General features: G+C 35.8%; 1 protein-coding gene, 1 long non-coding RNA gene and 1 other non-coding gene across 3 annotated transcripts; 1 reads left to right on the top strand and 2 right to left on the bottom strand.

The window, feature by feature from the left end:
• Nucleotides 1–2,868: 2,868 nt before the first annotated feature.
• On the bottom strand, nt 2,869–2,987 carry LOC118435977. Its single transcript, XR_004835093.1, has one exon. It is a non-coding gene; the product is annotated as a 5S ribosomal RNA (ribosomal RNA).
• A 4,475-nt stretch (nt 2,988–7,462) lies between these two features.
• On the top strand, nt 7,463–9,901 carry LOC118435735. Its single transcript, XR_004834975.1, has 3 exons — nt 7,463–8,042; nt 8,311–8,400; nt 8,701–9,901. It is a non-coding gene; the product is annotated as an uncharacterized LOC118435735 (long non-coding RNA).
• A 1,535-nt stretch (nt 9,902–11,436) lies between these two features.
• Nucleotides 11,437–12,638, bottom strand: LOC110843318. Its single transcript, XM_035852012.1, has 3 exons — nt 11,866–12,638; nt 11,631–11,742; nt 11,437–11,559 (listed from the first exon to the last, which is right to left on the bottom strand). Exons 1-3 carry the CDS (start codon nt 12,086–12,088, stop codon nt 11,553–11,555), a joined length of 342 nt encoding a protein of 113 aa, XP_035707905.1. The 5' UTR covers nt 12,089–12,638; the 3' UTR covers nt 11,437–11,552.
• Between the last annotated feature and the right edge of the window lie 2,145 nt (nt 12,639–14,783).

The following is a 14,783-nucleotide window of genomic DNA, read 5'->3' as shown; positions in this document are numbered from 1 at the left end:
AAGCAAAAAAATTCCCAAGACTTTCATATATTTATAACATATGTACATATGTACCTATTCACATTTAGACCTTCTATGCAGCAGATACCAATACATATGTACTTGGTAAATTATTTTACTGTTCATAAATATTCGATGTATGCTTACCTGAAGACTGACTTATTTCTGAATTCATTTTCAGAGAGGTTTATGAAGAATGGTAATATTTTTTATACATCTTATTTTGCGTAGGAATGTATATTGTATATAACTAAAAAAATCAACTAAAAAAGATCCACAAGTAAAAGTATAAAGTTTTTTTTACATGTTTTATTTAGTTTTATTCAACATTTTTTAAATTCAAATATGATGTCAGATTATGTTATGCATCGTCGTCAGTTACTTGACACAAGTCTTCAAATGGTTGCGAAGGGATTTCATGGTCCGGAAGAGTTTTCCGCACGTGTTGCACAGGTGGGTTTTCTAAGAGGGAGAGGAAGAAGTTTATGAAATGTTACTTTTCGGAAATATATTATATTTGCATAAAAATGATTGGCCGGCAGGACATAGCGGAGGGACATAGTGGGGACATCAACATCGTAACATAGGGAAGGAAGGGGTTTCAATACCATTGGGAGATGATGTGATTATGTGAACATCGATAATCAAAGGGACTGTCCCTATCTATACCCCCACGCTTCCGCGGCTCCTGCTAAAAACTGACCCCGCTCGCGTGTGTTTCCATGTGTTCCTTCAATCGAGAGGATTTTATCTCTTTCTCACAAACGGGACACGGTTTCGTTTCCGGCACTTTTGATCCGTATTTTTTCCCTTTTTTCGACCCCTTTATTACCGGCGTGTCAGGATGTGTGGTCCGGATGTGGATGTTGAGGTGGTCCGTGCGTGAGTAAGTTTTCTCACAGGTGGCGACCGGGCACGGGATTCTGTCGCCAATGTTTTCGAAATCGTCCTTGCGGACGGGTCGGCTCCTGCTGCCCATGGTGAAAAAAGGGACGGTGGGATGTTTCCTTTTTAAGTGACGGTGTAGGTGATCCCTCCGCTTGAAGGAGAGGTCACAATCGTCAGCGGGACACGGTAAACGGGTAAAGGTTTCGTCGTGCATGTGTCGAAAATGACGCTCTTTTGTATCAACGGTGCCGAATTTTTTGAAACAAATGGAACACTTTAGCGGATTGGGGGCAGAGTCCGAGTCGGAATCGGCTGGGGGGACGGGTTCGCCTGAAAATTTGTGTAATGTGATTTATCATTTATTTAGATTTTATAATGAGACAATTCACGCCGTGATTGTTTTGGTAACTTTGTAAAGTTCGTAGATGTTGTAAAATAATTTTGTAGACTTTTGCAAAATAAAATAAACTAATTCTTAAAAAAACTGAGGTGAGGCTTGCTTAAAAGGGAGAAACAAGAGGTTATCATCGTGTAGTAAAATAATATGCTACATCAATGTTCATCTCATGATTTATAATTTTAGGTGAATACAACAACAAATTATATGCGTTTCGGACCATTTGCCTCGCCGTGGGCCTGATTAATTGTTCCCTACAAATACATATATTATGTATGTATATAGTATGTGCGCCATATTGATGGTTGTACCTAAATATACATAAGTTGCAATCTTCGTTACCATTCGATTCTGCTTATACTGATGGCCTACATGAATATATTTCAAAGATAGGTCGAAGTTTTTAAAATTTAGTGTTCTGAAATATAATATTTCTTATTACAAACTAACTCAAGCTTCGTACATTACATCTCCAATAGATTATAGATATTTATCTGTATGGAAAATTTTCTTGCAAGTTTTTGGCTGACCTGAAAATACGGCAGCCATGCATGAGAAAAGGGTAAGGCGTGCTCGCGGGGCTAATCCTTTCTCCGCTTTCTGGCAAACAAAAAAGGTACGTTGAACACCTGCATAGATTTTACGAGGAACTTTTACCCTTGGAAAATTATCTCTTGAGTAGTTCATGTATGACATTGACATAAATATTTATTTGTTGAAGTAAATATAATAGAAATTATGCGTATGCATTAAATCCGCCTTGTTTAATGCGTATGCAATGTAAAAGTTGTTTAATTCTTTGAGAACGTTTAAGCTTATTTTTAGGTGGTTTTCACTAAATACACAAAAGATATCAAACAGATATCTATGCAAAATATGTTTGTACAAATTTCCTAACGTAACGAGCTCATCAAGATTCCAATCGGGTTCAAAGCAAAGTGAATCATTTTCCACAGTTTCCTCAACAATTATTACAAATTCCTTAATTAAATTTCCATATGTATTTATAAAGTATACATATACATAAAGCCCAAAAATCATGGATTGCATCAAATATCACGATCAATAAAAATACAAAATTCCATACATAATACACATCAATTTCGAAGTCTATAATTGCCCATACAAAATAACTTTGTAAAAATTGTACTAATTTCGACATATGTACATAGTTTTAAACAGTTGATAAAAAAACAGTACAACAAAATTATCTTCTTTTCTACAGCAGCGTGTGCACCTCTGCGACGACGGAATCTCTCGAAAAGTGCAGACTCGCTTGGCTTTTAGACAATAGAGAATTGGCGGTGGGGTCAGTTTTTGCCTTTTGGCCACCAAACTGCTCCACGAGGTAGACACGTGATTTGTAAGATATCTGCTCAATACGCTCTTTTACTTATGTATTAATGCGGACGGAGTTTGCTATAAGTATTTTTGTATAATCTTCTTGCCAATATAAAAATGTATTAAAACCGTTATAATGAACTATTTGCTACTTATTACATACTTATTATCATATTCATGTACTAATTCACATATTAAATAATACAACTTACAATGCACTATAAAATGAAGCAAAAAAAAGACGCCAAGGGCACCCGGGATTCCCAAGCGGTCACCCATCTAAGTACTAACCGGGCCGGACGTTGCTTAACTTCAGTGATCGGACGAGAACTGGTGCATTCAACGTGGTATGGCCCTTGACGAACTAATATCAACTTTCGTCCCCAGATATCGTACAAATTTCAAGGTCATTTACACTGCATGCAAAGTCAGCACGTGTAGCAGGGATTCAATTCAAAGTACACCGGGATGGATAATGTCATTTGTAAAACGTAAAGATATGTATGTATGACCCAACTTCACTTTTAGTATGCATGCATACATCTTTTTATGTAAATAATGTATGTATAAGCATACAAAGTGTCAAATGGAACAATAATATGAAAGGCTTTTAGAAAATTTTAATTGGCAAGTGTTCCTGTGATTGTATTTAGACTTCGCTTTGCAAGTTAGACATCTTGATGCATACTCAAAAGTTCTTCGGGAATATTTTTTTAGTCCATAATGAGTCTTACTAAAAAATGATATTGCTATTTGATAAATATATCTTTATGAATTTTGCAATGTAATATTCTCGTAATCGTATCTCGTGGAAATGTTCTTCTCGTATATTTTATTTTTCATGTCGCTATTGCTGTTCTCATTGCACAATAAGATGTATTAATTTGGTAAAATATAAAAAATCCATTTCTCAAATAAAAACAATGCCGAAATTTATTCAACTCTGGAAGTCTGGAACGTATAAAAAATATCACTGTCGAAATAAGCATAATGTAGCAACTTTAACTGCAATTTATTCAGATTTCATGCATCAGCAGGAACTCCTTGATCGAGTAAACATCAAACTTCACAGATTTTTAAAACTGGTAAACACGAAGCACAGTGAAAACGAGTATCTGGTGCGATTTCACTAACATGATCACGCTGACGGATGGAGTGGGCAGAGATTTAAAGTCGCTGTAGTTTCTGATGATTGTACTTTTAAACAATTTTCATATTATATCTATTCATATGAAAATAAAATCATGTACATTTAGGTTTCTGAGTAGAAATTTATAAATATGCGTGTAAATATTTATACTACAATGCAGCAACAAACCATATTACAAAAGCATTGCATAAGTGTCATTGAAATTAATTTATGGTTTTCTGGTGGTTGTTCAATTATAAATATTACATAATTACAATAATACAATAATTTACTTAAAAATAGAAAGTTTTTGTGGTCTCACCGAAATGAATTACTTGGTGTGTATTCAAATAGTCTCAATATGTCAATATGTATGTATGTACATATTCATAATCAAAAATAGGGTTGCCGTTTTTATCCGAGATTATCCTATCCGATCGGATAGGATCGGATAATGTCGGATAGGATAAGGAAAAATACGATTCGGATATCCGTCGGATAGGATAATTTTTTCAAATTATCCGACTCGGATTATCCGATGTTGTCCGTCGGATATCCGACGGATATCGGATAATTTAAAATGACGAGTTAAGTGTAATTTGGACACGTTGTATGTGCGAAAGTAAAGTAAATATTCCATCTCCAATTGTATTTCATTTTCATCCATGGATATATTTAAGTAATTTCAGAAAATCTTAGTAAAGTAAGCAGATGTAAAGTCATTACCATGTCAGACACCAAACGGTTCCCTTTGTGGTAATATATAAGATTATTTTCCCATTGCTTAGAGAATCAATCTAGTTCTGTGGGTGCTTTAAAGTAATTAACTTGAATATTGACATTGTGATAAATTAACCTGATTACATACTGCGTATCATACTTATTTAAACTAATAAAGAAAAGTGGAGACTTACAAAAAGACGTTTGTCAAATACATAAATATGTATCACTTCTAATTCCTACAACTCCCTTAGTAGTTCAGACTGTGCTCAATGCACTTGACATAATTTACGGAGAGCATATGTAAATCGAATACCCGACAATTGTTGGCATTATTTGAAAAATGTGTATTTATTTTGCTAATTAATTTGATTATCCTATCCGTCGGATATCCGACGGATATCGGATAGGATAGGATAATATTTCTGAAATTATCCGACTCGGATTATCCGAACACTGGATTTATCCGATCGGATAAAAATTATTTTTATCCTATCCTATCCGATCGGATGGCAACCCTAATCAAAAATCTCTGCAGTATTCGGGGATAAGGTACCTAACTTTATCTTGCAATTGCTCAGTCACCTTCATCAAACATATTGAATAAAGATTTTTGGTAATCAAAATATACTCGTAAACAAATCATTTATTTTATAAATCTAAATATCTTTATTTAAAAAACGGATTGCATGTACAGGACCTTGCATACTTTGATACCTCCAATTAGTTATATCTAAAAGCACAAAAGTGAAAATTATCTATAAATACTTGTGTGTAATTACAATGATAATAACATAAGGTCAATTGGGATTACTTTATTTTTACAAAAATAGAATTTCTATCCAGATAATTTTTCCTTAGAATTTCTTCTCCAGAACGTAAAATGATACGCAAAAATTGTTTATCAAATTGATTTTAAACGACTCCATTCCTGTTTTTAGCCCGAGTCTGGGCTTATTATTAATATGTGTGTAGTACTGTGATTATTGTTTTCGTGTATAGAATCGCGATGTTTTATTAGATAATTTGTTCCATAGAATGAATCTCGACTATCTAACACTGCTTCCCCGAATTACGCGGGCCATATCGATATCCGAACAAGGGTCCATGGGGAGTGAAAATGACATCGCCATGGTAGTAGTGATGACGTCGGACCCTCCGCGGTACTCCCCCGAAATAGTTGTCCTCTTCGTCGGCTGCAAAGTTAGATTAAAAATTACTTTCACGTTTGCAATTAATTTTTCTACAGATTTTTTATTATTAATTTATTCATATTTCATGTTTTCTTACCAAAATACGCCTCTGCGAGCAAAACCATCACGCCCATAAATAATATCACCAACGCTAAAGTTCTCATTGTTGGAGATAATGCCAGTTTAAATAGCTTTGTACTTTTTGTTCCAAAGTTGACTAACTTTAGGATATTTGTGACTGACAGGAATATACCTTTGTAACCCGTTTTATTTATAAACTTTCTTTTCAAACAATGGTCGGTTTTAGAGGATCATGTGTAAGATAGTTATGTAAGTATGTAGAGTGGCAAGCTTTCAGTTAAAATGCATTGAAAGTCATAAGTATTACATTTAATTATGTACTTGAGGAAAGGACCTATGACAGAATGGATGTTTTTCTGAACATTGTTTTTTGAACTAATTGTTTTTTTTTCAATTGTCCTACAATGTGTAATACTGTTGTCTTTGTGTACCAGATTTCTTGTGCAACTGTGCAACCGCGGGTGCCGGGAAAGTGGGGGGGGGGCGAAAACCGGAACCGTTGGGGTTAAGTTTCTTGACGAACGAGTAGCGAATTTCGTCGCCACTTATCAAGATTACATATACTGACCCACGCTCATAATGCATAGCTGATCTGGCAAATGCACGTCTGTCTACATACATACATATGTACATATGTACAATGTACTTATGTACATATCTGCGTACATATGTACATGAATTACGTATGCATGATGCATACGAATGTACATCATTATTACTGAATGACTTTCTGCAACTTTTCACGCGTTGATTAAATAATTATAATAATAGTTAATTGAATAAATACGCCAATGTTTTCACATAATGGGGAACTTATTCAAACATATGTGAAAAAGGTGACACCCAAACACAAAGTCATTACTTAATTGAATCCTCTGACAGTTGAAAACATTCTGAACAAAATGGTCTCCTTATCCAACTCGTCTCGCAGTACGACACACATTTATAGTTTATGTATTTAAAACTAAATTATGATTCACTTCCCCCACCTTGTTTCCATGGGACCACCCAAAACCTCCCCCAATCCCACATTATCAGTTGAAAATTTACTCCTCACTTGGGCAAAATGGCCCCTTTTTGGCGTTCAATTTAACGGATATCTTCCCCTCTCCGTAACAAAAAACGGTATAGAATCTCACACGCCCCCAAATATAAAATCACCCCCACACAGTAAATCATTATTCTTCAAACTATCCGGAATTTCCTTCATCTCCCAAATTTCCGTGATCACTGCTTTCATAGTTTTCATGGTCGGCTGGAGAAATGCTTAATTCTTATTACGAAGTCGGACGAGACTTTGTTGAAATTGGAGAGAACGCCGTGTCCTTTGTTGAATTCGTCGTCTAGATCGGCATTTCTCCAGCCGACCATGAAAACTATGAAGGCAGTGATCACGGAAATTTGGGAGATGAAGGAAATTCCGGATAGTTTGAAGAATAATGATTTACTGTGTGGGGGTGATTTTATATTTGGGGGCGTGTGAGATTCTATACCGTTTTTTGTTACGGAGAGGGGAAGATATCCGTTAAATTGAACGCCAAAAAGGGGCCATTTTGCCCAAGTGAGGAGTAAATTTTCAACTGATAATGTGGGATTGGGGGAGGTTTTGGGTGGTCCCATGGAAACAAGGTGGGGGAAGTGAATCATAATTTAGTTTTAAATACATAAACTATAAATGTGTGTCGTACTGCGAGACGAGTTGGATAAGGAGACCATTTTGTCGTATTCTCCTCCTGTTCCTTTATCAATACAATCGGTAACAGAATCTACGGTTTGGTCAGCATAAATAAAACCCTTGGATTTTGGACTTATCAATGTGATAAATTTAATCTTATCTCGCTTGCCACGTGGAACCTCGAAATTGTCACGAATTTAAGAAAGGAAATTTCCAAATCGTTTTTCCGCAATGTCGCCTTATTTTGTTTTTTACTAGGCACGATTTGTTTCTCGGATTTATTTTTTGTCACAATTTTCAAATTTTCAAAACCCACCGTCATTTCGGAAACGTTCCGCAAAAATCCTGTTTCTCTCGCAATCGGAGGATTTTTTTGGATTTATTTCAACTTTTTTCATTGTTGTCTCTGCATCTGGTTAAGCGTGTTTATCAAGCTGTATACCGCTGGTGTCCATGCAATTAGGGGACAAGTAGAATGTAATGTGTTAACAGTGCAAAAAATTTCGCAAATTTCCAAGTCGTATGACGTCCTTATTTCCTTGGTGGACCATTACAATGACCAAGTTGGACTCAGGATATTCTTGGATGTGGCGTACAACCTAATTTATGTCTTGTGAAGTACGTATTTTGCCATTGTTTCAATTAAATTGGGGGATTTTGGGAATGCGGCGACAACTTTCGCGACGACAGTGATGTCATTTTATGTTTTGTACTTGTATGGAAATGACGGAGAAAATTTGGAGGTGGCGAGGACGCAATTGGTGAAGATTTTGTGCCAATTGGGAGATAATTATAGACGCGAGGACGAATTGAGCTGTCAAGTTGGTTAATTTTATGCTGGGGATTTAGTAGGTTTATCTAATTGAAGTTTTTATAAAATCGACAGATTCGAAACTTCCGGGATAAAGTGACCACTTGCAAGTTGAGGATCACTCCGAAAAATTTCTTTGTACTTGGGAAAGGTTTTATTCTTTCGGTAAGTTGGGATGTTATGAAATCAATGTAATAGGTGTACTTACGGTAAACTTCGAAAATTTCCAAAATTGAGCGTGTGCATCAGCATATGTAATTTTGCGAGGGTTTCGGAAGTTTGTGACATTTCGCATAACTTTTTGTTGGGAAGCTGTAAATTTGCACAATTTCCAACAAATGTTATTGCAAATTATTTTCCGTAAATTGGTCGTTGGTAAATGAGACGTTGCCGCGAATGTACGCCAAATATTTACGTGCTTAGTTCATTTTGTTCGTCTCTATTAAAAAATCGTTTTGTTTTCAGACATTGTCCATCTTAATGACGCTCTTAATCGTCCTGGCCCAGTTTAGGGACTCAGACGTAGCAGGTGGAGTACGAAGCTAACTATGTGATTACATAGTCTGATTATAGCTCGCTAATTATCTTAAAAATAAGTCAATTCAACTATTTGAGTATTCTACTTGTATCGATCTGCATATGTCAATGAGTTACATATGTAAAAATGTGTATATTTATTCAGAAATTTTGAAACCACTACTTTTTCAATTTCATATCAAACTTATCACTCTAATTTTATTGAATCTTAAAAAGAAATCGTTATTTGGAATTAAAGGAAGGTTGTTAATTCAGCTGCGTGTCATGCGGGGTTGACCTGGCACTGCAAAATTAGTGCAAATCATCTCGATTGTCATAAAGGGAATCTTGGATATCTATACGCTGCTGTATGTACATAAGTGCCTCCACATGCACTTATCCTTAGGTATGTAAGTACATGTACCTGCACAGATACGTACATATCTATACCAGAGACTCGATCGAGTCAAGGCGCATTATGAGAATTTTGTCATTACATGACGCAAATCATGACCTCTCGACTGTAATTGTCATCAAGATATAGATATATAAAGAATTATGTAACTATGTATGTATCCAGAAAAAATCTATTCGTGTCACTATTTGTCTGCTAAAGGTCTAGAGTCGACAAGGGTTAGGACTGTACCCAGTAACATCAGTTAATTAATATGTAATTCTGTTGAATTTAACTTGCATGACACATATGTATCGGTATACCCAATTTGGATTAATCAATTTCATGCAGCCATTTATAACAATTCAAAGTATTTTAGTCTTAGAAGCTTAGCTAGAAGTGGGGACATAGGTAAGTATGTACTAAGACCAGAATATCGAGTATATATGTATGTAGGTTAGCCCTGAACTTATGTACTACATACCTATTTACATAAGATGCAAATATGTATAGTACATGATCATAGAATATTTTGACGTTATAATTAGTTATTCATGCTATTTACTGTTTTCTCGGAGCTAACATGCCCTAGATTCAACCTGTGGAAAATGTCCATCTCCAACAATGTATTCACAAACATCTCTTGTTTATCTAAGCAGAGTCAATACAGATTTATCATAATATCTGAAATATGCATGTACTTTATTTCAGTGACATCAATTCCAAAATTATGTATATATTATCGGATTAGCTAAAATCGCGACGTAATAAATACTCACACTTATACAATCACAAAGTCATAATCGTACACAATCGTCTTTTGTGTTTAACGGCAATTTAAATTTTTTATAATGTTCACTGCCAAAATTATTTCAGACATTCGAACCGTCATAATATTTCTGCGAAAAACTCGCCTCTTTCCATTCGAATGGGACGATACGCGCAATACTTTGACCACGACGACCTCTCTGCTAACCAAGCTATGTATCTGCGCTTACTGTCTCCACTTTCCCCCATATATTTTATACCTGACCTGGCAAATAAAGGGGTGGTCGATGGGGGCATGCACCGGATTCAGCGTCATGGACAAGTACTGGCTCGTCATGATGCTGGTGGGCTACATCATGTGCAGTGAATGCATGTACGGCCCATTTCTCAAGAGGAGGGAGCAGGTGTACTTCTTTCGACAAATTGTCATGTTGGAAGGCAAATTGAAACGTAGTTGCATAAATATTAACCAGGGTTTCTGTACTTTATTTTTTATGATAGTTTTTGTAAGCAGGGTTATGTAAGTTCAAAATTTCAAAAAATCAGATTAATCAAAATTTTAATTTGTATGGGAATTTCGATACTTCTGCTGATGAAAAGTTGTCAAGAATTGTTGATCAAAATTGAACTACAAAATTCCCGTACATTAAAATTTTAAGTACTCCGATTTTTGGAAATTTTGAATTTGCATAACCCTGTTCATCAAAACAAAGTACCATGGAAAATAAGGGACAGGAACCGTGATACTATTTTGCTGATCATCTACTCAAATGTGTACTGATTTTATTTTTGAAGGTCTGTCAATTCTTGCGGGGTCCGAAATAGTCCAAAAATCTGAAAAGTTGGCCAATCTGATCATTCAGGTCAATGTCTTTTGTGCAGTGACGGGTCCCATATTTCTCAATCTGGTCTACCTCAACCAGCCGACTTCACCACAATACGTGTACCACGCGTTCTCGGAGAATGGTAGCCGATCAACGTTTTTGATATTTCTGGGGGTGGAACTCTATTCCAAGACGATAAATATTTTTGCAACGACGTTGTTCCAGGCGTGGTTTCTCTGCGCGGTACTTTTCGAACATACCGCCCTTCAATTGTTGAGGTGAGATGGATAGAAATCACTAATTTTCATGTCCAAGAAAGCTTTGTTAAATGATACACTCTTAGAAATCCCTTCCCAGATAACAATTCGCTCTGAATTCTCTTATGTTTCGATATTACATTCGCTTTGATATCGATATCGAATTCGCCTCGAATTTCCAACTTTCGAGATAAATTCGAGGAGATATCGAAGGGAAATGTCCGCCGATTCGACAGAGAATCGATGGAGAATCGTATATCGATTTCGCCGGTAAGTCTTCGCGATTTCGTCTTGAATTCGATGAATATGTAGGAGTTCATAACGATTTCTAAACGAATTCAATGCGACTTCTCCACGAATTTAATGCGACTTCTATACGAATTCACTGCGAATTAAGTAATAAATCGATACGATTTCTCCTATATTTCGAGTTAATCCAGCTTATAGTTTATGTTATTTATTCTAAATATCATGTAATATACATAACTGTTTACATTAAAATAAACATAAGTTGAATAATCAGATGACCCTGGTAGTGAAATTGGCCGCGATGTTAAGTCACTTCCTATTGAAAATATACTAATGTTATTTCTAAAATCTTTTCCAACAGTTATTATCGATTGTATATATTTGTACCTCATACGCTTCCCAACTCTATCTGCGACGTTCTTAAGAGATTTGTGTATTTCTTCGTCAACTGTGCCCTCGTCTGGAAAATTTGGAGTCCTAGGGTGAGCTGCTACCGCATCTGAGATTAACATATTTTTAAAATGTTTTAGAGTGTTGCATAATGAGATTGCATTATGAGGAATTTTAAATTCAAGGGACCAATTTTGGATACTATATGTAATATCGAAAGTATCAATTTCACCTTCGATTTCTGAGCTAATTGTTTCAGTTGAACTTCCTTCACTCGTGTTACTTCCGACTTCAATTTCTTCCAGATCTTCTTCGAACACTTGTTCTAAATAAATGTTTTCCCCTTCGGCCTGGACTAGGTCACTATTTAAATTTTCCTCAAAAATTTCACTGCGTCTTTTTACAAGTCTTCTTTTTTGGCGAGCACTCAACTGAAAAAGTCGTCTCCTTCCCATGAGGAAAGATTTGAATGTGGCAGCTAAAATTACTTAAAAATATAATAACAGCGTGAAAGAGAGAAATCATAGTGAATTCTCTAAGGATTATTTACGAATTCGAGATTTAAGGCGAACAGTATATAGTCTCCTATTCCTGTAAGAAGAATTCCTATCGAAATCGGGGAGAATTCCTAACTACAATAACAGCGAATTCGTTTAAGAATTCATAGTGAAGTCGTTTCGAATTCGATAGAAGAATTCTCTGAGAATTCGAGTCTAATTCGTTACGAATTCTGAAATGAGCGTAATATCGAATTTAGGTACGAATAATTACCGAATTCGATGCGAATTCGATACGAGAATAATAACGAAATCTGAGAGAATTCGAGTTCTCTGTTTTAACGCGACATTCTCTGCGAATTCTCTAAGCGAATTCATAGCGACCTGTTATCTGGGTTGTTAAAATAATACCAGGCGGTATTAACATATGCCTCTATCAAAGTGGTATCGACAAGTAATATCGTGCAGTATGTAATTAATGTAATAGCTCGGTATTAAAATTTTACTATATCAGTAGCAAATTTTTAAGGACCGGTATAATCTTGAACACCAAGAATTAGCGGCTTTAATACCAAGAAATCAATACCAGCGTAGCTATACCAGATTTATAATAGTGTTCGAAACTAAGAGTCAGCAACACCACGGAATTGGTTACCCATTGATAAGTTCTTTTTTAATTATCAAATTAATAAACCTGCAAATTTTCTTACCTAAAGATCTTGCAGAGATGCACTACCCACTAAAGTAAAGTACTACACGTACCTCTACATCATCAACAATCTACACAATCAATCCTACCCGAGACACATGCTCCCCGAAAAGGTCGCCTTTTTCGGCTGTATGACAATAACTTCGGGCTTCGTGGCGATCCGACTTCTTCACCGAGTTCCAATTCCTGAGCAGGTCATCGTCTGGCAATTCTTCGCAATGATGTTGATCGTTCCCTGTCTGTTTCTCAGCATTTCTGGGAAGATCACCAACGACAGCGTCACGATCCGATTGGAGATGAAGAGGTCCACGGAGCGCGGGAATTTCAAAGTGTGGAAAAGAGTTGTGCGGTCGTTGAAACCGTTCGGGGTGAGCGTTGGGCCAATTAGGGCAGTTCGACATAACGGATTCCCCGCATATTTGGAAAATGTGATTAGCGGGTTGACAACGGTGTTGGTTAATTATCCTGAGGTTGTTTAAACCTATAAGGATTGAATTATATGTATGCAATAATAACTATGACTAATTAGCATAAGGTTATGTAAATGGGGAGCTAAATGGGGCAATTCATGGAGTCATTGGTAACTCGTAAAATCTGTAAGTGTTGTAAAATAATTTTACAAAATAAAAAGACACACTTGACCTGAATAAGTTTGCAAAAATGTGTATGCTAATTTTCCTTAGAAATGCTTGTAAAGTTTGCAAAAGTTTGCAAGTTTACATAATCTACGGAGTTTACAATGTTACTATGTAAGGCCTGCCTCAATATTTGATGCTGTTCATGACTTTGTGCAGTGCAGAGTGTGTACTGCTAGAATGAATCTAAAATTGATGAGTGTTTTAGCGCCTATGGATAGATAGTGTTCAATCTCAATATGATGGTTTCTACCTTAATTGTCTAATTGTTTGACCCCAGACGATTAAGCATGTTAAATTTATCCGAATTTCCAGAAATATTAAGTTTGTAAGTTTATAACTTTTCTTAGGTGAACAGATACATATAGTGATGAAATTAAAAAAACACTTTACAGTTGGTTTTTGATAATTATAATTTGTTAATTTCATTGTCCCTGCTTCTAAATTATATAGAGTGTACAAGTTAACGACGAAATTAATTACGTTCTCAATAACCGTTTGCGTTTCTTGAATTATGTATTTCATGTTATTGTAATTTGTTAAATTGTTCATTAGTGTAGTTTCTCATTAGGATGAGAATAAAATAAAGTGCTTGTTAATCCACCTAACCGAACATTAAGCTATGAGACGATACCTACATATATTTGCAATTAATACATACATTTATGGTTACAGTCTCAGACGCCCCTCTCATTTCACTGCATATACTTTGAAAATCCTGTACTTACTATGTAATACAACGCTTATAATAATGGGGCTTATCTTTGAATAACTAAACATTTTACATAAATAGATAACTTACCTAATTTCCCAATTCAATCCCAAAAATGGGGTCTAAAATTTCATCTCAAATTCCCACCGATATTTCAAACCCTCGCCCATCTTTATTAAACGGAGCTGTCTTCCCTTTCCGAATCTTACAGTTCTGCGGGTACTTTCCAATTTCAATAAAAACAAATTCACCAATTCTCCTAAATTCCCCGCCTTGGTATAAATCACCCCCAACAATTTACCTCCTCACGTTGACTACCGTCATCTTCGTGCCCTTTATTGTTGCCCCATTCCTCGATCTCGACGCCTACACTACCGCAATATCCGACTTTGTTCCCAAATCCAGAAACACCTTTTTAATCACCAACACTACTTGGCTAATCATTTCCATTTTTACCCCAGCACTTACCCGCTATAATTTATTCATAAACAGGTCAAATTTCTGCAAATTTTGGCAAACTTATTGCACTTTGGTAGATAAAATTGAGACATTCTCGTCCCCACAGGATCACCTCATTTCGGCAAATTTGCTCCACAC

The sequence above is a fragment of the Folsomia candida genome, unplaced genomic scaffold, assembly GCF_002217175.1.
Source record: "Folsomia candida strain VU population unplaced genomic scaffold, ASM221717v1 Fcan01_Sc005, whole genome shotgun sequence".
NCBI lineage: Eukaryota > Metazoa > Arthropoda > Collembola > Entomobryomorpha > Isotomidae > Folsomia > Folsomia candida.
Note: the sequence above shows the minus strand (reverse complement) of the source record. Positions and strands in the feature narration are given on the sequence as shown.